This window comes from Mustela lutreola, chromosome 8, assembly GCF_030435805.1.
Source record: "Mustela lutreola isolate mMusLut2 chromosome 8, mMusLut2.pri, whole genome shotgun sequence".
Lineage (NCBI taxonomy): Eukaryota > Metazoa > Chordata > Mammalia > Carnivora > Mustelidae > Mustela > Mustela lutreola.
Genome location: NC_081297.1, coordinates 136,278,546 through 136,301,992, shown reverse-complemented (window position 1 = coordinate 136,301,992; position 23,447 = coordinate 136,278,546). Strand labels below are relative to the sequence as shown.

The window sequence follows — 23,447 nt, the reverse complement described above, 5'->3', positions numbered from 1 at the left end:
CCTGCAGTGCCCCCTGTGCAAAAAGTATGCATGAGCATTTAGAGACTTTTCCAGTTTGACAATGCATGTAATATTGTGTTATATAAGAGTTTTATTCTGATAACTAGGGCAAAAAAGAATCTGGTCCTTCACCACAGTTAGTTTAAGAAAGCACTGCTGAATGCAGTGAATATATTACACTTTACTTAACTATCCTACTCTGGATGGACACTTGGGATTGTTTCCAGTTTGGGGCTATATTGATGGGTACTTCTGTGAATATAATTTCTTACGCCTCATATGCTGTGTCAAGCTTTAGAGTATACTGCCAAATAGTGTTTCAAAGTGTTTATACCATTTTACACTCCTAATAGTTACTCTACAGTTGTGGCAACACTTGGTATTGTCAGAGTTATAAAATTTAGTCATTCTTTTGGGTGTGCAGTGGTCTCTTATTACGCATTTTCCTGATGACTAATGAAGTCTCATATGACTACTGGTCATTTGGATACCTCTTTTGTCAAGTGCCTGTTCAAGGCTTTTTGCTGATTTTTTTATTGGGTTGACTCTGTATGGATTTGTAAGGCTTTTTAATGTATTCTGAATAGAGTTCTTTATAGATGTGTTGCAAATAACTCCTCTGCTTTGGTGGCCTGCTTTTTTACTTTCTTCTCTTGATGAGCTCATTTTATTCTCTTGATGAGCTCATTTTAATGAAGATCAATTTGTCTTTTCCTTTAAAATTTGATTTTTATTTTGTCAGTTTTAGAAATCTTTGCCTACTTAAGAAATGTTTGATAGATAAAGTCATGAAGATAATCTGTTTCCTTCTTAAAGCTTTATTATTTTACCTTTCATATTTAGGTCCTTATCTATCTCAAATTAATTTTTGTGTATGGCATAAGGTAAGGATTCAAATTAGTTTTTCTTCCATAAAGACATACAATTGATCCAGTACAACTTATTAAAAAGTCTACTCTTTCCCCACTGCAGTTCAACATTACCTGTATCATAAATGAGTTGACTATATATGTGTAGGTTTATTTCTAGACTCTATTCCATTAGTCTGTCTCAGTCAAAGTTTGCTGAATGAATGCTACCATTTAAGAAGTATTATTTAACAAAGGTTAGAGTAGATACTATTTTCTAGTATTGGCTATTCTGCTGTATGACTTTCCATAAGTAATTTAAACTCTGAACTTTTATGTCCTTTTTTTATCAAATGGGGTTAATGCTCTTTTGTCACAAAGATGCTGGATAGATTAAGTATAACTATTCTTTATAAAATATTACACAAATACAGTTTATATAACTATAATTTACTTGCTTCATCTTAGTTTTGATATCTTTAAGATATCTATATTCTCTCCTCTGAAATCATATCTTTCAGATATCAATATTCTGTCTTCTGAAATCTTTCTCTCCAAAGATTGAGAAGAAAAAAAGCCACCAGCGATGAAGGGAGGAGGAAGAGACAGAAAGCAAACAGGCTTGATAGTGATAGTGGAAATCAAAATAAAGTAACACTCAATTAAAAGGGAGATAAAAACTCAGGAAAGTCTTTGGGATCTCTTTATATAGTCCTTACTTCTTAATTACAAATTCTATTACTGTCCTGCTGCCTTTTTTCTCCTGTGCAAACTGTGGAAGATTTCACTTTTGTTTGGTAAAGGTATGGATTTCCTCATATCTTTCCATTCAAAGTGTCAAGTGATCTAATCAATGCCTGTGAAAGTCTGAAGGGAGAAAACTGCACACCAAGTCCTAACATTGTATTGTTATCCCAGGACAGTTCTAGTTTCTTCAAGAAGGTTTAGGAATGTGTGAAAATTTGATTTCAATTCCATAAAAAGTGAAAGACTTCAGACACAGACATACATACACACAGAAGTATACACAAATTTACCTAGAAATAAAGCTATATCTCAGGTAACATTTGACGTTGTTTTACCCTAGCCCTTCTGCTTTACCTTTACTAAGGTTATCTTTCCTGCCAAATTGTATATAATCAAAATCTCAGTCTCCTCACAGGCAAAGATAATGTATTTTACCTCTGCATCTTTTTCATTGAACATGGTGCTGGGCACAGAGTAATAATATGATGCTTTTTTGAATTAATTTATGAGGGAAGATATAAATGTTATAAAGTAGAATGCTGTAACTCTAAAAAGGCTAGAAATCTGCTGCTCTAAACAATGTTCTTAAATCTTTTAGGCTTCTAGTTAATTTTGTAATAGCTTCGACTCTTTTTTTTAAAGATTTTATTTATTTATTTGACAGAGATCACAAGTAGGCAGAGAGGCAAGCAGAGAGAGAGAGGGAAGCAGAGCAGAGAGCCCGCTGAGCAGAGAGCCTGATGTGGGGCTCGATCCCAGGACCCGGGATCATGACCTGAACCGAAGGCAGAGGCTTTAACCCATTGAGCCACCCAGGTGCCCCAGCTTTGACTTTTTAAAAAAGATTTTATTTATTTGAGAAAGAGACAATATGAGCAGGGGTAGGGGCAGAGGAAGAAGGGGAAGCAGACTATGCAGAGTGGGGAGCCAGACATAGGGCTTGATCCCAGGATCCTGATATCATGACCTAAGCCTAAGGCAGATACTTAACCAACTTAGTTACCCGGATGCCCCAACAGCTTTGACATTTTAAAAGGTATCATAAACTTTTCCTTCTTCCCTGCTTACTTTGGATTTTTTCTCCTATATATTTCTCTATATCACACTTAATTTTTCATTAAACAAATATTTATTGAATGTGTACTCTGTCCTGGGTTATGTTGCTTGGCAGAAAGACTATGCCAGTGAGGTCAGATAAACCCTCAAAGATCTAGAACATATGGTATTTGAAGCATCTGTGCATTACGGAGGTGAATCTTTCTTATTTTTAAACATACAGAAAATATAGAGAAGAAAAGTAAGTAATGTAACAAACAGTTGTATATCCATCTCTGTTCATATGTCTGATTTTCCTCTTAGACTGTTCGTTCTTTGAGGGCAATGATACTTTCTTCATCTCGTATCTTGTATGACTAATGTAGAACTCAGCATATATTGGGCACTCAATATTTACTGAAAAGATGATTCAGCAAAAAAAAAAAAATGGTACAGCTCGAAGCTTTATTTTTATTTAATTAATATCGTGTCCTTTTCCCACATTCCCTTTCAAGTCTCTAAAATAATCATGGCACTAACCTCTTCTGTTATAATGTGACATTCCCAAATAACTCCTATGGACAGTCACTGTTTTATCTGACTTAAATGCATCTTTTGACTTCTCAGATACTTATATTACTTCTCTCTTTGCTCTTGGTTGTCTGGCTCTACCATGTCTGTTGGTCCTTGTGTCTTCTCATCACAATGTACTGATATCCTGGAAAGCACTGCAGAAGGGAGTGTTTGCTAAGTGACGGATCTCTACAGTAACATGCTTAACTCCATCAACAAAGAGATTTAGCAAAGTGTTAAAGGAGGAGGAAGACAAGACCATTTCAGTTAATGGAAAGGAATCTCCAAATTAATCTGCTGATGGTATCAGCAGACAGGCAGGAATTTAACACTGAGGCATGAACCTAAAATGGACAAACGGCACTAATCTGGTAAGCCTCAAGAAAAACCCAGTCATTAATTTTCTGGTTTTGATGAACTGGAAGTGAACAGTGATTAAAAATACCTATAAAACATTTAAAACTCAAACCAAACATCTATATTTTCTGTAACAGTTGAGCTGTCTAATAGATAAAGATCTTTAAAGGTGAAAGCCCAGGGTCTGGAAAGTTAGTATAAACTAGCACTCTTCTGAAGGGCAGCTTGTCAATACATATCAAAAACCCTTAGAGTTTTAAAAAATCTTTTGGCACAATAATTTCAGGAATTTATCTACAAAATTTTCTAATAAGAAAATTCACTGCATTACCATATAAAACAGCAAACAAATGCAAACAATCTAAATGCCTACACATAAGGAATTTGTTAAAGGTTGAGAGATCTTTATGAAGGAATATTCACGTATAAAATTACATATTAAGTATAAAATGACTTATGAAGATTAGTTCTTCACAAGGATTTGCCAACCTTTGACAGAAAGAATAAATTGGCAGTTAAATTATTTTTTTGGGTGGCACCTGGGTGGCTCAGTGGGTGAAAGCCTCTGCCTTTGGCTTGGGTCATGATCCCAGAGTCCTGGGATCGAGTCCCGCATAGGGCTCTCTCTCAGCAGGGAGCCTGCTTCCTCCTCTCTCTCTGCCTGCCTCTCTGCCTACTTGTGATCTTTGTCAAATAGATAAAATAAAATCTTAAAAAAAAATTTATATTTTGGTTGCAGAACTCTTTTTATCCCCACTTGAAATCTAGTTACAACCTACTATAAAGAGAAAAAACAATAGCAACTGTAACAATCAAAGATGCTCTTTTGAAAGTGAGGGTGGAGAACCTGGAACTCATCTTATTCCTAGGAACTTTATGGCTCCAAGGGACATTTTGAAAACCACCACTCTTCAAGAACATTTACTGTGGAAAAAAAGATCAAGATTACAAAATGACTGCGTTTTTATAAAAACAAATTACACATATGTTTATATTTACATACTATACAATGAAGAATGGTTAGAAAGGTATATATCATATGCAAACTGATTATCTTCGAGTGGTAGTTTTATAGGTGATTTGCAGTTTTTTATTGCCTCTATACTCTTCCCCTTAGATCTATGATAAGCATGTATTTTCATTATAAGGAAAATAATATTAGTTATTTTTAAAGTTAAGTTTTAAAGTTGGATTCTTCTGTATAATGAGTTTTCAATGTCCTTTTATTTCCATAGCTATCTTCAAGCATGAACAAATCTTCAGGTGCTTGTTTCATTGGAGAAAGATGCCATTTGCTAACAATCAAGGTGTTATTAAAGTCCAAGTAAATGGGCTCTTACTGGCAAGTTTCTCTGCACACTTTTTACAGATTTTCCTTATGTTAAGTTCTGAGTCCCTCCCTATGCTCTGATTTCTGGGTCTTTTCACATGCTGTTCAGTTTCTGTGAAACGTTCACCTCCCCAGTTGTCAAACAGTTCCATCGTTTTGTCATCCTATCTCAGGAGACACCTTCACAGCTCTTCCCTGACTATGCTAACTATTCGCAGTCATTGCACTTTTCTCTCCTAGCACTTAACACAATTTGAATTATAGATTTGTTTACTTATTTATTACCTGTCCTACCAATAAAACTGAAGGCAGAGACTATGCCTATAATTTGCCAAGATATTACACAATGCTGGTATAATATTTAGTAAATGGCCATAAATATTTATTGACGGACTGACTGACTAAATGTTTGCTAAAATTTGAATCTGGAGACTCAAGGAAACTGAATTGGTTAAAACAACAACAACAACAACAACAACAAACCTTTCCCACACTCTTGCCTAAATGAGTTGGCAAGTTCCTGGTTTCAATACTGTTCATATTTCTGATAACTTCAGTAATAACCCGAGTCACAATAACTGGGCACATTTTTATAATGGCTTTATCTACTGATCCACAACTCACAAGAAGCCCTAGGTCTGCACAGATGCCTGCTTCAGGTCCTTTCTCACGTATCTTTTGGAGAATAAACCTTCTATTACCCAGAATGAATAATTGCTGCTTCAACATCTTCAAGGCTTCTTCCAGACCCACTATTTAACTGATGAAGGCTAATCTCAATTTACTGATATATATTACATGTCTCCATACTTATACTGATGTGCGGCCATTGAATTATAATAAACCCTTTTAGTCCGGAATTGGAACAGTGTGAGCTACTATTTTGGGCACAATTTAAATAACAGGGGCTCCAACAATGGCAAACCAACAGTCTCAGAAGAGCTCTTGCAACTAAATGGAGAACTTAAAAACACCAAAACAAACAGTGTAAGAAAAATAACCATAGAAGGTACCAAATAAGCACAGAGACATAATATTTTAAATACTTCCAAATATTTGGTTTCAAAGCATAAATGGAGCATGTGGGCTTTCCACATCTTTTCCTGCCAAGTCTCAGGAAAAACTGACCATACTACAGTCATCTAAAACAGCTGTTAGGACTGATCTTCAAATATTTGGTTTCAAAATATAGACCTATTTGCACTTTAAAACTCAGATGCCTGCATATTCCCACTATAGCACTGTACAGAGATAATCCTCTCAAAGTAGGCTGCTGGCAAAAACAGATCTGTATTCATGGTGAGCACTGCTTCAAATGGACACAGCAAGATCCTAGCCTAAGTCCTCAAGTCAGCTGTCATAAAAGATAATTTACTCCGGCACCAAAATACTCCATTTGTTTCTTTCCTTCTTCTTTTTTTTTTTTTTTTTTAAGCATTTATTTATTTATTTGAGAGAGAGAGAGCACAAGTAGGTAGAGCGGCAGGCAGAGGGAGAGGGAGAAGCAGGCTCTGCTGAGCAGGGAGCCTGATATGGGACTCGATCCCAGAACCCTGGGATCGTGACCCGAGCCGAAGGCAGAGGCTTTAACCCACTGAGCCACCCAGGTGCCCTCTTTCCTTATTCTTTTCTTTTTTGCTTTCTTTCTTTTCTTTTCTTCTTTTTTTTTTAAGGCAGGGGCTCAATTTCATTCATCATTTAAGGTTAAAGAAAGAATGTAAATGTGAAATGTTAAGATTCTAGAAACAAGGAGGGACGCCTGGGTGGCTCAGTTGGTTAAGCAGCTGCCTTCAGCTCAGGTCATGATCCCAGGGTCCTGGGATCGAGTCCCACATTGGGCTCCTTGCTTGGCAGGGAGCCTGCTTCTCCCTCTGTCTCTTCCTGCCACTCTGTCTGCCTGTGCTCGCTGTCTCTCCCTCTCTCTCTCTGACAAATAAATAAAATCTTAAAAAAAAAAAAAGATTCTAGAAACAAGGAAAAAAGTTTATGTCCATTTTGCTTACAATTGTTGCCTTCCTTAAACTAAGTTTCTTGTTTAGCATATCGTTCTTGTGGGTACTTAGATATAAACTATCAACTCTGCCTTTGGCTGCTGTAAGGTCTAAGCCACAGAAAAGGATCTTAGTCCAGAAAAAACCTTTCCCACACTGTGGTGTAACTGTATTTTCTAGAACTGTGTAAAAGTATGGATATCTAGTTGTAGTCCTATATTTCTGATAGTTATCTCATACTGTAACACTCTAGGGATGATAGGGGATACCCAAAAGATCTTTTGCTCTTCTGAACAGACATGAATTCTGATTGATCAATTTTATCTGGCCTAATTTAGCTTATCTTTTCTTTGAGATGGCCATCATTGTAAATGCCTATAACTTTATGAATCATATTGCTTTATTTCCCTTCAAATCTTCTCATTTAAACCTTGTTACTGAAAGAGGCACTCAAAAAAAAAAAAAAAAAAGGCAGGTGATAGAACAACTGGGAAAAGGAACTATATTTGCCAACCTTACAAAATAATAATACATAGTTAACTAATTGGAATTAAACATTTAAAAATCCATAAATAACAAAAATAATGAAATAGCCCATCTTCATCCTATTTTTCTGGTAAGTGTTACACAAATGGGAAGTAAGGATTCCGCCCTTGTAGGCAGCTCTAGAGATGGCCCAGACCAATTAAGTTATAAGTAGATAAGAATATCCTTCTCAACCTTACCTCTTTATGCACCTTCCAACTGTCTACCGTCACATTGAAGAGAGCTTTGAGGGCCTCAATGGCACAGTCTGTCTCCTGAGGTGAGAGAGGAGGTCCATTATGGTCTACGGCCGATTCATATTCATCGGTCCACTTGATGCTAAAGGCACTTTCCAAGATCTGGGTTAGCAGCGGTAGTCCCTGGAGCTCATAGCGCAATTGTGACCTGATGTCGGTGTGCAAAAGTGACAGGAGGAAGAGCAAGCGCAAGTCAAAGCACTTAATGTCATTGATAAACTTTCGGTCCTTGCACTTTCTCAGGAGGTTACAGAGCTTTGCAGCAAGGTTAAGTTCCAGGCTGAGCTGCTGTGCCATCTGACTGTTGAACACTATGTTACACAGACATTTTAATGACTCCACAATAACTGGGAACTCTGACACCTTCTCCAAAGAATCATCCGACTCATTTAGCTTGGCTAATCGCAGCAGTATCTGCATATTTTCCTTGGTTGTCACAGGAACTAAAACCTTTTTGTCTCTGGAGAGAATGCGGAGAACTTCCAGGCAGGACACTTGACATGTTGTTGGGATATCCTTTACAAGGACTTTAAATATGCCTTCACAGAGTTTCTGAAAAACAAGAACGAGTATTCAAAAATCATTACTTGGCTTAAATGATTTAAAACAGAATACTTCTCTACCAATGTATGTAACAGCAATCAGATTCTGGCTAGAAAAGATTTTTCATTTTTTTTTTTTAAGACACACAATATTAGAACTGAAAGAGACCTTATATTTGCTGCACTTCTTCCACTTACAGATATGGAAATTAAAGGCCAGAGAGGCTGTACTGGGCCAGAGTGAATCAGTCGGGTCTTACGTAGCTTTGTTCTCAACAGATTTTTAATATCAGAATACACAGACTATCAGGATAAAGGCAATTCGTCTGAATCATAGCTAATGGCTCAAAGTGTACATATCCATCTTGCATTTTTTGAAATTTAATTATTCCTATTATTCCTAAATTTAAGAACCACTGATCATTCTTTCAAAATTCAACAGCCAGCTTTCTTGTCCATAAACTGCAGGTCTGGGTCTCTCAAGCTCACACCGTACATGTGAAGCAAGCAGGTATAAACTACTCTCTTGCTGACCATTTTTGTACCTGTTACATCTTATAAAAACAATAGCAACAACCAGGACTAACATCAGATTTTACAAAGTTTGTATTTACCTATTATCAGACTTTAATTCTTATAAAGAGGCTATCTTTGGGTCAAGCATGATGATAAGAATCCCAGGCTGTGTGTACCTTCTCAGTACTTCCTAGTTGTACAGCCGTGAAGTGGCAACTTTAAATGTATAGTTGACCATTAAACAGGGGTTTGAACTGCATGGGTTCACTTACACATGTTTGTTTGTTTGTTTTTTATAAATACAGTATAGTACTATAAATGTATTTTGTCTTCCTTATGATGTTTTTAATAACACTTTTCTCTACCTTACTTTATTGTAAAAAAAGGATACAATAATATATAACAAATAAAATATGTGTTAACTAAGTTATTGGTAAGGTTTCTTGTCAACATTAGGTTATCAGTAGTTAAAGTTTCTGGAGAGTCAAAAATTGCATGCAGATTCTTTGACTGTGCTGGGGACTAGCACCCTAACCTCTACATTGTTTAAGGGCTGGCTATACTATGTTCTGGAGGTGGGAAGGAAATTAACTTGACAAGCCGAGAAAAATTTATAATATTGTCAACTCTAACCCGGCCATCTCTGATAACTAGAAGGGACTTTCATTCAATGTCTTATTATTATCGTTAAGGCATTAAAAAAAAATGAACACAAGTTTGGGGGGGTAAGTATAATGTCCCCATTACAGAAATATAAAAAACAGGGAAATTCTTCTCCAATGTCTGATCTTTCAGATCCAAGACAAAAAACAAAAACAAAACCACATTCTATATACTACTTCCTATGCAGTGTATTTCTGGAGGTGGAGTCAGATAACACTTGTTCCCATATAACTTTACTCAGGAGAGAAATCATCTACACTGCTGCTTAAGTTAAGAAACATGTAATAAATAAGGTATTATAAAATATTATATATGTGAATTTGGAGTTCTACATATTGAGTTAAAAAGACACCGTTACCTCCTTCCTTTTTAAACCAAAGAGAAGAGCAACAATAAAATACCCCCCAAATTTACAGACGATATGGGTCCTTTCTTGTTCCACTTTCAGACTCAAGAAAGAAAAGGCAAAGCATGAATACAAATAGGAACAGACAAAGCTATAAATCAAATGGATTGAAATTCTCAGACATAAGAAGGCTACATGATAGAGATTAGAAAGCCTACGAAATTTATAGTTAAAAATTTCCTCATCTATAGGCTTCCTGAAGTTCAATGGACAACCAAAGACAAGAGTTCTAGTTTTAAAGCACAATTTTCAATCATAGTTGTTCTTAAATACACATAGTTGTTCTTTTCACAGATCTGCCTCACATAATGATCACTAGGGAGGTTTTTGCTATAATTTCAAGATATTTTGAAAATTAAACCACTTTTTGGATAATGATTCTTTTCTCTCTCTTTTATTACAACCTGCCAAAAAAATTCAAGACATACCTAAAATACAACAAAAGTGATGCTTAATAGACACACTTACTGCTATACTCAACATAATCATTTTTTAGTCAGAGAACATTTAAAGAGCAAATTAATAAATCACATACATTTGGATGAACCAGAAAAACTTTGTTTTGCATACATACATACACCAGGCAAGAAAACTGGAGAAGGAGCATCCTTCACACTTTTCCCACTGCATGAGTGTATACTCTACCTGCTTCAAAGGTACTCTTGTATTTCACCTTTATTTTTGTTCTAACGGTATTTTTCTGTGCTGTAACTATTTTTTTTTTTTCAACTGATTTTACTCTTCCTAAAACATACTTTCCTCTCTTTTGAAACACTTTCCACAGCTCCCTGGTGCCCACAGAATGCAGCTGAAATGAGCCCACAGCTCCCTTTTCCACTGCTCTCTCTGTCCCGCACGGCTCCCCTTCTTTTTCACGTGCTTCAAACGGATTCCCAGGCCTCTGGCTACACGTCCTAGCCTCTCCCCTGCTCCTTCTTCCACGGCAGGCCCTGCTACCATGTCCACCCGTCAGGAACCCACTCTTTTTCTCAGGTTTAGTTTGAAGACTGAGGCGTCTACATGCTTCCCCTGTCGCTCCCTCTTTGGCTGTTTGTGCTTCCAACTAAAACTAAGTTTTTGCTTTTGTGTAGAGTAAATTGTTGGAGCATCTCACTCCTTTTCCAGGCTCCTTAATAGAGGCTATGTTTCATCTATATCCCTGTAGCTGGCTCAGGTGTGCTAGAACTTTTTTTTTTTTTTTTTAAAGATTTATTTATTTATTTATTTGACAGAGATCACAAGTAGGCAGAGAAGCAGGCAGAGGGGGAGGGGGGAAGCAGGCTCCCTGCTGAGCAGAGAGCCCAATGCGGGGCTCGATCCCAGGACCCTGAGATCATGACCTGAGCCAAACGCAGAGGCTTAACCCACTGAGCCACCCAGGAGCCCCTAGATCTATTTTTAAGTGCAAGATAACCACAAATTCCCATCCTTAAAACCTAACCCCTGACTCTCCAGCATCTTCTAAAGAATGATTCCTTCATATCCCTCCTCCATCAGGCATCACTATCAAGTCTTCTCTTCCTCTTTCTGCAAGTACAACAGACTGTCATTACATTATATGTTAGGTACAGACCGTTTTTATTTACTTTCAAAATATTTATACAGACTCGTTCAACTGACACGCGCGCGCGTGTGTGTGTGTATCTTAAATATTTTATTTGAGAGAGGGAGACAGAAACAGCGACAGAGAGCATGACTGGGAGGAAAGGGAGAAGCAGGCTCCCTGATGTGGGACTCAATACGAGAACTCTGGGATCATGACCTGCTAATCAACCTTTACTCTGAAAATTATTTTGGTACCTTAGGTTATCAGGGAACCCAATTTTTTCCATTAAAATTAATGGAAATGTTTTCTGGTTAATAACTTCCACTTAGAGGTCTGTTTCTCTGTAATGAACTAAAGTCATAAGGCAAAGTCTAGGTATGCTTACAAAGTATAACTACTAAGAATCAAAGAGTCTGAGGAAAAGCCCTTTTAAAATGCTCACTAACTTAGCAAGCCATGACTACTTTTATAAAGTCAGACTGCAAATCCAACAGCATAAATTCAAGAGTAAGATCCCAAATGGTTCCCCAATGTTAATACTAGTACTGCCAGAAAAGGTTAGTTTGCTCCTGAACTGAAACCTGGGAGTCTACTACAGCAGTGGTTCTCAAACTTCATCATGCATCATAATCCGCTAAAGGATTTGTTAAGACACACTTTTTGCACTTCACCCCCAGAATTTCTGATTCAGTAGGTCTTGAGTGAGGCTCTGGAATTGGGACATTTAACAAGTTCCTAAATTCTGCTGATGATTCAGGAGCCACACTCTGAGAACCACTGAACTATGGTTAATAATGGACTGCTGTAACTTGGATATGAGAGGGTAGGGGTAATTGAGAGCAAGGAACCAGGTAAATACAGAAAAGTAGGCAGAGTTGAAAGCCATTAGCACGAATACCTTAATTTCTCCTTGACTGTCCTGAAGATGTATAAGGGTGGAAGGGATAGGAATGGGGTGTCACTATCTGGTCACATCACTTTTCTTATCTTAAATATTAAAAACTACTCCAGGGGTAAAGTATATTACTTGTTTAAGGTAAGCGGTCCTGGGCTTGAAATTTGTTTAATTTACCATGGACTCTAGAACCAGAGCAGTTTGTGATTAAGGGCATAATTTCTGGATTTAAATTTCTTGTATTCAAACCTTGGCTCTTCTACCATCTTTTAATGGTGAGACTGTGGCAAACTTGGCCTCCCTGGGCCTCATTTACTGGAAGAGTTACATGACATCCACATGTCTAGCACTTAGAATAGTGCCTGGCATGTGGCGAGTGTTCAGTACAGGTTTTACAACTTAGTATATCTCAGTGAATCTCAAAGTTCACAGTTTAGCATTTAAGATTTTCCAACCTGCTTTTTCAGATTTCTCTTTCATACTATGCCCCCTTAAACCCTCCTCTCTAGCTATATTCCCTTCCAAATTATCTCACAAGGAGCTCTTTTTTTCTTTCTTATTGCCTCCCATCTCCCTGCATCCATTCCTCTTTAGCTATTCAACTTTTAACCATTCTCCAAAGCTAATTCACTTTTGATATAAATTTTTTTCTAACCACTTCAGCCCCCAACATTCTTCCTCTCCAAGGAATATCCAAACCACAATTTGCTGCAGTCATTTGGTGCTCAACACATCCTTCCTGTTACTAAAAGCTCTCTAGTAGAAAAACATTCGTAATTACACTAGCTAGTATATTTTATGTGCAGTAGACAGAAGGATTTATTCTTAGTCAATCTACTGATTAGCAGTAACCCATGCATATTGTTTTGACACAGCTACAATCATCTTGTGTACATCATCCTGTTCTTTTTAATTTTTAATTTAATTACCAGCATTTTTCCACATTGCCAGAATACTTACAAAAATAATTTTAGGGCGCCTGGGTGGCTCAGTCCATTAAGCATCTACCTTTAGTTAAGGTCATGATCCCAGGGTCCTGGGACCAAACCCCATGTCAGATTCCCTGCTCATTGGGGAATCTGCTTCTCCCTCTCCCTCTGAGCTCTCTCTCTCAAATAAAATCTTAAAAAAATGTTTAAATCGATGCATTATTAAATGACTTCTGTTCTTAGTAAACCTCTAGAATGATATACAGCAGGATCCAGTAAGAAGAGTGGACTTATTAGCATCGGAAGGGGTGGTTTCATAATTTTAATAATTATGGTGATATTGTTTGCTTAATGTGGTGTAAAGTTTACAAAAGAACTTCTCATATATATCCTTCAATCTAAGAAATGCTCACTAAATACTTACCAAATTATTGCCTAAGGACACTTAACTAAGAAGTAGACCAGGCCTTTATCTAGATCATCTGACTCCAGTGTGATTTCCACTCCAAGTCAATGATTGTACCATTAGTGACCATTTATTAACTGTATCTTGAGCATGACACCCTATTAGGCCTCTTTATTCATCTATACGACACATTAACTGTTTAAGGCAGTGTAACATACTAAAACTGGAAGACTCGCTAAAGCAACCTTCTTCCAGCTCTAAAGTGAGAAGCTTTTCACTGTGAATCTGTAAAACTAAGATCAGCTTTGGCTTTAGCTATGAGACAAGTAGAACATGCTATAAAGCATGTATGAACATTCAAATGATCTTTTGTGATTTACAGTTTTAAAAGGTGATTTCTAAAAATACTTAAAAAAACTCAATGTCAAGTTCTATACATAAAAAAGTCTTTGCTCAAAATATAGGCATCATAATTTACTATACTCTGGCAACCCAAAAGGTAGATGCTACTCTAAAGTGTCTACAGATTGGTGCCAGTTCACAACTATTTGTTCCCAGACTACTGAGATAGTTACACAAATTGAAATAGGTATAAAAAACTGAATTTGCATTTAGAAATATTTATGGTAATCCAACTTTGCTGTGACTGTTGAAGGATATGATTGTTTCTTTTAATGTTTCACTTTCATTGTATTTTGTGAAAGCACTAGTCTACCACAAGTTCGGGAAAAACTGCAAAACAAACAAAAAACTCTTGGCCCTTCAACACAAATAATTTAAGAAGCACTGTTCAGAGAATGCATTTATTTTTAAATTTTTTTATTTTTAATTTTTTATTATGTTATGTTAGTCACCATACAGTACATCATTAGCTTTTTTTTTTTATTTATTTTTATTAGAGAGACAGAGATCACAGGTAGGCAGAGAGGCAGGCAGAGAGAGAGAGGAGGAAGCAGGCTTCGCTGAGCAGAGAGCCCAATGCGGGGCTCGATCCCAGGACCCTGAGATCATGATCTGAGCTGAAGGCAGAGGCTTAACCGAGCCACCCAGGCGCCCCACATCATTAGTTTTTGATGAGAGAATGCATTTTATATTATATAAGTTTTCTTCAACTGTATAACCAAAGTAGTAAAACAAACTCTGATCCCAGAATAATAAGGGAACAATATATCTCAAATATGCTTATCTAAGATTTAGTTTAATTGCTGGGCATTGTGTTGAAAACTGACAGCTGTCCACCAAAATCCATTCTTTCCTAAGAAGGAATGCCCAGTAAAAGAACTGTGGCAAAGCCCATGACTGCCTGGCTATACCACATTCCTCAGTGCTCTTCAAGGCCACATGCTTGAGCTCTTGCCTATGGAATGTATGTGGGCATGTGACATGACATTTTCGGGTTTGGGTCCCTATGACAGTAGGCATACCTTCTCCATTTTCTTGTCCCATTCTGTAACCTGGAAGTGGCAGCCCACTTCAAGAACGACAATGCTCAGATGGTGAAACATAACTTCACAGCTTAGAAGGAAATAGGGCAACTGAATAAATTTATGCAGCAGAGTCACTCACCCATCTAACTAGAACTAATCAATCACCTTAGAACTATTACTTGAAAAGGTAATAAAACCAACATTCCCTAAATCACATCTGTCTTGGGGCCCCTTTGTTGCAACAACTTAAACTTAAAACACCCTCTGAAATAGGACGTTTCATCAATAACCCATATAGAACCCCTTGTTCCATCATTCCGTAAGTGACAGAAGTTAAATTTCACCTCAATGACCCAGTTGTGCCATGGCTAGTTTGTATCTTCATTTGTTTATCTATTTATTAATTCACCAAAAAGACCCAAGTGTCTATTTAATAAATCCAAGGCAATGTCCTTCGTACTGGGTAGACAATGGCAAACCTCTAAGGAACTTAAAATTGAACATGCGAGAATTACAAAGAAATATAAGCCATGGATTATTGTGACAATAGGTCTGATAGGTCTTTGCTAGAATTCCTCAGCCTCAGCACTACTGACACTTTGGACTGGGTAATTCTCTGAGGATATGTATCTTCAAAATATTTAATAGCATCCTTGGCCCCTACCCACTGGATGCCAGTAGCACCCTCTCACTACCTCTGCTCAGTCACAGCAATCAAAAATGTTTCCAGAAACTGCCAAATGTCTCCCAGGGAACAAAATCACCCCCTACTGAGAATCACTGATTTAAGTGTAAAAAACTATGATGGTACAAATCTAAATTCTATGGGAGGAAGTACACCAGTTCAGGGAAAGACTTCCTAAGGAAGTGGCATCTAAGGTGAGAGCTGAAATGTACATGTTTGATTTCCATTCAATCATTTAACAAATACTTGAATGCCTACTGTATTACTGTGTCATGCGATAGCTGTATACTGGTGAACAAAACAAACAATTCTTTTATGTGTTATGGGGATGGCAGTATAATGGGGAAGATAAATAAACAAAAAATTTTATTGTTAAAAGAGAAATAACAGGATGGTATGATTGAAAATAATAGGGGAAAGGATCAACTTAAGAGTGATATTTAAGCCACCTAATGGTGAGATGGTGCTAAAAGTGCAAAGAGTACTGCAGGCAGAGCCTGGTGTGTTTAAGGTCATGAAAGCCAGAATGGATGATGTTAGTGGCCGAGTGCTCGGAGATGTAACTGGAAAGCAAAACGGCCCCAGATCACGTGGAGTTTTATAGGCTTCGATACAGAGATTAGATTAGACTTTTAATGCTATGAAGTCACTAGAGGAGTTTAAGCAAAGGAGAAATACAACCCAATTAAAGATTTTTTAAAAAATCACCCTGGTGTGGAAAATGGAGGGGAACAAATGCAGCTTCAACTAGAATGGAAACAGTAGAGAGCGAGAGAGAGAGGTGGACGGATTTGATGTATATTTTTGAGGCAGAACTTGCCATTTGTGGGGGAGAGCAAAGTTTCTGGCTTGAGTGGTAGAGTGCCATTTACTAAGAAAGGAGTGACTGCAGGAAGAATGGATTTTGGAGAAAATTATGTATAGATACAGTAAGTTTGCAATGCTTGCAGAGATGTCAAGTAGAAAGTTGAACATATGTGGCTAAAACCTTAAGCAGCCATCAGGGCTATGTCTTCTCTATGAGTAAAGGTTGTTTGGAGCTATAGGAACAGATGGCCTGGAGTAAAATATATAGAAAATAGAGGGACTAAGGTAAGAGTCCTGAAAAATGCCCATACTTACGGGCTGGGAGGAGGAGAACTTGATAAAAGAGATTAAGAGTTGCAGCTAGAAGCAAGGGAAATTTAGGAGTGTGGCAAGTAGTTTGAGGATCTGGCAATGCTAGATCACCTGTGACCTTGATAAAAGCAGTTTTTGCACAGTATTTCGGAGATGAGAAAATGCAGAGAGAAGTACGGATCTTTCAATACATGTGACTATAAGGAAACAGATAAATAGGATGGTAATAAGAGAGACTATAAGATCAAAAGAGTCTTTTTTTCTTTTTTTCCTTCCTTCCTTCCTTTTTTTTTTTTTTTTTTAAAGAGAAGATATATTAGTCCATGTCTGGATACTGAAGAGAATGAAGAGTTGGAATTAATCCAGAGGGAAATGGGGAACTTATTGCAGGGTATTAAGCAGGGGGAAGACATTAGATGAGTGCTTTGGAATCATCATTCTGATAGTAATATGGAGAATGCACAAGAAAGGGAATAGAGCCAAAAATGGTTAATAAGGTGAAAAATGAGGGTAGTGTGAACTAGGGCAGAGAAATAGAAAGCTGAGAGATTTTTAAGGGGTGTCTGACTGGCTCAGTTGGTACAGCACGTGACTCTTGATCTTTGGGTCCTGAGTTCAAGCCAGACATTAGGCGTAGAGCTTACTTAAAAAAAAATGAAATAAAAGAGATTTAAGGAAGTAGAACTGACTGACTGGCAGAATGACTGGATGTCAAGGGTGGAAAAGAGACAATGAGCCAGATTTCTAATCTGGACCACTTGGTTGATGGAGGTATCAGTCATTCAGGAGATAGGGGAACCATTTCCTAAAGTTGGCAGCAAAAAGAAAATGATAATGCTTGGTAGACATTTCTCCATAATTGTTCCACAGTGGTCACCTCAAATAAAATACACCTAAACTCATTAACTAGGAGGGGGTCAGATCACAAGTCCCCCATAGGTCCACCTTTCCAAAACTCATACTCAACTACTTATTGTCACAATATCCTTGACCTGGGCTAAGAAACCTACTCTCTACTACCTATGTGAACATAAGTGCCTTTTCTCATGTTATTTCGGGCACTTAGAATGTCTTCTTAAACCCTCACCCTCCCAATACTTTGGCTTGTATCTTCAAGGCAAATGTCATCTTTGTAATATGTAGAAGTAACCTCTTCTACATCTACCAGATTTATAGCACTTAACACACTTCTGACCTTGAATTATATGTATGGAGATTTCTTATCTCTTTCATCACTTTTGGGGGAGGGGCAGGATTTGTCCGATACTATTTCTTTTTGTTCCACAGGTATAAAGATGCTATCAAATATGCTGAATATATACCCATATATATATATATATATATATATATATATATATATATATATATACACACATACATAGTAAGTGCTACATCTTCAAAGCACTATGTGTTAAATACAGGGTATTAGGTCCAGATAGGTCATTAAATCTCTAGGCTTAATTCCTAGGCGCCACTTATTTATTTGTATGATTTAGAATAAATTGGTCAACTTTTAAAATTTCCTTATCTGTAAAACAGGTATGATAGTACCTCTTTCATAGGGTCGTTGGGGGAATTAAAAAGACAGTGTGCATGTGCTGCCCTAGAATAAAATAAATACTCAATAAACATTATTTAACATTATAACTAAAATGCATATACCATATATAGTATTACTATAATTTAGTGAGAGGCTACCTGCTGTAATAAAATAATATGACTTTTAGGGGTTCCTGGGTGGCTCAGTTGGTTAAGAGTCCGAGTCTTGATTTCCACTTAGATTATGACTTCACGGCTGTGAGATCCAGCCCAACGATGGGATCCATCCTGGGTGTGGAGCCTGCTTAAGATTCTCTCTCTCTCTCCCTCTGCACCCACCCCAACCCCTACCAGCTCATATGAGCACTTTCTTAAAAAAAAAAAAGAATATGACTTAAGACTTCCAGAGTCAGTCTTCATTGTTTTTACCTGTAAAATCTGGGCAAGTTACTTGGTTTTTTTGAGCTTCATTTTCACTATGTGTAAAATGGGGATAATATATATTACAATGTTGTTTTAGTAAACGAGATGATGGTACACAGTAAGAGCTAAAATTGTATGCTTCCAGGAACAAGACCTCTAATTAATAATCTCAGCCAACAGCAATATTTTGAAGGCTTATTTCTCTGATTGAAATAATAAGCCTATATGTATATTTGACATGTAATTTTCTCTCTAACATCATTACTTATCAAAAAGATTAAATAAGCTGAGATTTTAAAAAATCTCAGCTTATTTGGGAAATAAGGGAAAGATTTATAGATTAATTTAGAATAAAAGTAGGCCAATCAAAATGAAACAACAGTGAACAGAGAAAGTGAACATTGCCAAAAACATGGACTAACATCTGTCTTATCTATAAGAAATAGGAAAATATAGTAACTTTCCAGTTCAGGGTACACACACAGAGTTCAACTTGGCAGTAACCATACGATAACTCACAGGTCAGAAAACAGCTGAAGAGCCAAACAAAATGAATGTAATTGACAGATGAGAATATTAAGAGTTAGAAGGGGCTATAGGGACTATTTAATATTAGCAAACATTAGCAGTGCAAAAGGTTCTATAAAAAAGTGGATACTGGGGAGAGTAAGTCGGAGAAACTTATAAAGCTTAATAAAGTATTAAAGATTCTCAGATGTACTATGGAAAAGAAACCTTTTTAATTTTTAAAAACTGATACTTCCTTTGTTTGGCCACAGAATTCTTTTTAAAAATAATACCTAATAAGGTACTCAGGATTAGGGAATATTTCTTTTATTTTACAGATAGGAAACCTCCAATGGAGGCTACATTGTTTGCTTAATGTAGCACAGAAAGCTACAATGGGAAGAGGGACTCAGATTCTTACCTCTCAGTCCTCCTTTTTATTTATTCAACTGGTATCAGATGATGTATAAGAAAATAAAGCAAAAGTGGGTGTTCTAACATTCAAAGCAATTCTGTGTTAAGCTAGGCCTGTGAAAGGAATTATTGAGGACTGATTTTTTTCCTCCTTCAATAAACAAACCTCAGTCCTTAAACATGGTTCTATTTATTATCACTTTTTTATTATTAATGTTTCTGCTCTTCTATTTTCATGGTAGTGAATACCTATTCTTAGAGTCTACTACTTTCTCTTTAGTAAGAATGGACTCCCGCCCACCCACTTTTTGTCCATTATGTCCACAACATTAACCACATGCTTGATTTATGCTCTCGCTTCAACCAATGCTCCTATAGTGATGGGATAGGACACTGCTCTTAAAATAGACTATGCATATTCATCTGGGAGATGTGGCACAGTGCCAAGAATACTTAAAGTCACAGGACAATCTTAGTACATCCTCTTTAACCACTGGTTTACTAAAAGATTTAGTCGGGGCAGGGTGGGGAAGAATTTCTACATGAAAATAAATACATTAAAACTCACAATACAAAAAGTCACAGGAATTTTTAAGATTAGAAAATAAGAGATGAAAGGAATATTGTAGCTAAGGCAGGGTCCATTGGTTGACACCTCCCTGGCCTCTCAAGGTTGTGCCTACTCTCTCCTCTGATGGATGTCACTGGATATATATTCCACAGGGATCTAATTTTAGTTCTTAACTGGAGTTGAAGGTCAGCCACCTAAATCTGATAGTTCTAAACTTTTGCCCTCTGTGTACAGCACACGTGAGTGTGTGAGTGTATGTGTGCGCATGCAAGACAGACGGGGGGGTATTAAATTCTAAAATAAGATTACTATAATTAACAGTTGGAACAGTGTGGTCAGTTCTACAAGACAGACCTATTAAAAATTTCTATTTTACAAAAATATTAAACAATCACCGACTCACTGCCAGAATTTCTAACTGTGCTTCTAATAAAGGTTAGAGAAGGGATTCTGAAGGTCAAATTTGGCATTTCTTTATTAAAAGCTAAAGATGAAATTTTCTAAATGAATATTCATGCAGCTGGGTCCATTTGATATTTAGCTTACTATTTTATCTGTGCACTCTTGTGTGTTTCTTTTCCTGCTTGTAGTACGGGGGGTGATGGTAATTCTCACTTTTTATGTAATGGATACTGTCCTCGTGAGCAAGGTTTTATCTCACTGCCTAAATTTCACCTCTACTTTCCCTTATGCACATGCATACTTTTCAGTAAGACAGTCCTTCCGGTTATGTTCTATACCATGGTAATTCTGCCAAAGACTGAAAAGAGTGCAGAGGAACAACAATTACATAAGTTTGGCTCAAGTTTTTTTGCTAATTAGCAATCCTGAGAAAGACATGTTGCACCATCAAGGGTTCATTAAGGGATAGGAAAGACTGCTTAGGTGTAAATGGAAACACAACATCACTCAGCTACCCATCCTTCCTTGACTGACGGCAGAAATGGGGATGTCAAACTTTTTATTTCTCTTCAAATATAGTACCAGCCAACTCTGCTTCTCTTAGTACTTAAGAGTCTTTTAATTTTTCAGAAAGTCCTTTTCTCTACTACCTACGTAAAACATATTTTAGTGCTTTAATATACTGGCAAATACAAAGTATCATCGTTTGTTGCTTATTATAATTTACCAAATAAGGGTCATTATCTCATTTAATCTTCAGCAAATTCTTAACACAAGCTGTAGTTTGATTATGCAATGACTAACAGGGCTGGAAGATGGGCATTGCTACAATGTATACCTCATAGCTTAGTGGCTAATAGAGATCTTGGTCCCATGGATCTCTACAGCTGCTTTGCCTTTTTGCCTTTTTCAGTTTCTCAAAGTCTTTTCCTGTATAGTCTCTTTGGGATTTCCTTGCTTCGTGTCCAGTACCATCTACCCCATGACATTGAACTATTCACTCTGTACTAATTACTCTATCTCCGAACCCCTGGTTCTCAGCTGTAATGGCCCAGGTATGTATAGTATGCATAGGTATGTATAGAATGGCCCAGGTATGTATAGGTATGTATAGAAGATAGGGGCATTCTGATGGTAAGCTGATGTTATGGACTGAATGTCCGTGTCCCCATTTAATCTGTCTGTTGAAGCCCTAACCCCCAATGTGTTGGTATTTAGAGATGGGGCTTTCAGGAAAGTAATTAGGGTTAGGGACCCTCGTCCAATGGAATTAGTGTCTTTATAAGAAGAAACACTAGAGAGCTAGCTCACTCACAGTCTCCTCCGACCCCCTCTCTGCCCAAAAAGGTTATGTGAGCACACAGTGAGATGGCAGCCATCTACAAGCCAAGAGAAAAGGCCTCAGAATGAAACCTACTGCTGGCATCCTGATCTTGGACTTCCTATAGCTTCCAAAACTGTGAGAAATAAAATTCTGTTGTTTATCCAAGCCACCCAGTCTTATGGTATTCTGCTAATGGCAACCAGAGCAGACTAAGATAGCTGAGAAGAGGGACAACAGAGAAGTTAAGGTGTCCCTATGTGACAGTTATGAGATTTTAGAGATCCTTTAAGGTACACGAAGACACTAATGACGTAGCAGAAACTAAGCAGAGAACAGAGTATTGTTTTTCTATTTCCTAGTGCTACTATTTTCTGAACCTGGATCTGGAGCAATTTTCTTAATCTACCTAAAGTTAAATTTCCTCATTTATAAGACAGAAATGTATCTGTATCACAGTTAGTCATTAGTTAATATAGATAGCATCTAAGAGAACATACAGTAAGATGTAATTCACCTTATATGTCACTTATTGGGAAACAGCACAATTGAAGTGAAGAAAGCACCTGGCTTGAAGCACTAGCTTTGCCCTTGTGGCTATGTGATCTTAGGCAAATTTCTTGAAATCACTTTTGCCTCATTTCTTCATCTCTAAAAATAGGAATAACATCTAGGGCTTTTAAATATTAAATGAGATTATATATTTAAAAATCTTTTGCTTGAGGTAGAGTAGAGGCTAATACATCTTACGTCATAAAGATGGCCAGATGAACAAACAGTTCAAGAAACATTAACAGGCATACTCTACACACGCACAATATGGCTAGGAAATTGTTATCTGTATTTGTCTTAATGGCAAAGCCACTTGAAAAAGGAAAATGTTGATGTTATAAACATAAAATTGCAATTATGTATTAATTTTATAGATTCTGTGGTGTTCACTTGGAATCTATAGTGTCCATAACTGAGCACTTGTGTACTCAGCCCCCATATAGGCACACAACTCAAAATGTTCCCAACTTAAAATTCAAGTGCAAGCAAATTATTCAAGAGAAATAAATTCTAAGTGACAAGAAGTCTATTTTGGGTTGGGGAGCTAAAAAACGCATAACTTAAGTTGTTTATATATTGGGAAGACTGAACATGTGTAAAATGAATAAATAAGGAATGTAAATGTGTTTCAATGTATAGCAATTTAAGCTGTGTATTAAAAGACTGAAGGAATAAACTATACATAATTCAGCCAGAAAAATCTTCTTGATAAATATGAGTGTTAGGGGTGCCTGGGTGGCTCAGTGGGTTAAAGCCTCTGCCTTCAGCTCAGGTCATGATCTCAGGGTCCTGGGAAGGAGCCCCACATCAGGCTCTCTGCTCAGCAGGGAGTCTGCTTCCTCCTCTCTCTCTCTGCCTGCCTCTCTGCCTATTTGTGATCTGTCAAATAAATAAATAAAACCTTTAAAAAATAATATGAGT

General features: G+C 37.1%; 1 protein-coding gene across 8 annotated transcripts in view; it reads right to left on the bottom strand.

Annotated features, from left to right (window-relative positions):
- The window catches only part of RIC8B (RIC8 guanine nucleotide exchange factor B), a 98,593-nt gene that overhangs the window by 53,797 nt on the left and 21,349 nt on the right, over nt 1–23,447 (bottom strand). For all 8 annotated transcript variants that reach the window (XR_009356936.1, XR_009356938.1, XR_009356937.1 and 5 more), the window contains exon 3: nt 7,607–8,215. Coding sequence is in view for 5 of the 8 variants with exons in the window: in XM_059186760.1 (XP_059042743.1) it covers nt 7,607–8,215 (609 nt within the window). In the remaining 3 variants the exon portion in view is untranslated. The remainder of the gene's footprint in view (nt 1–7,606; nt 8,216–23,447) is intronic.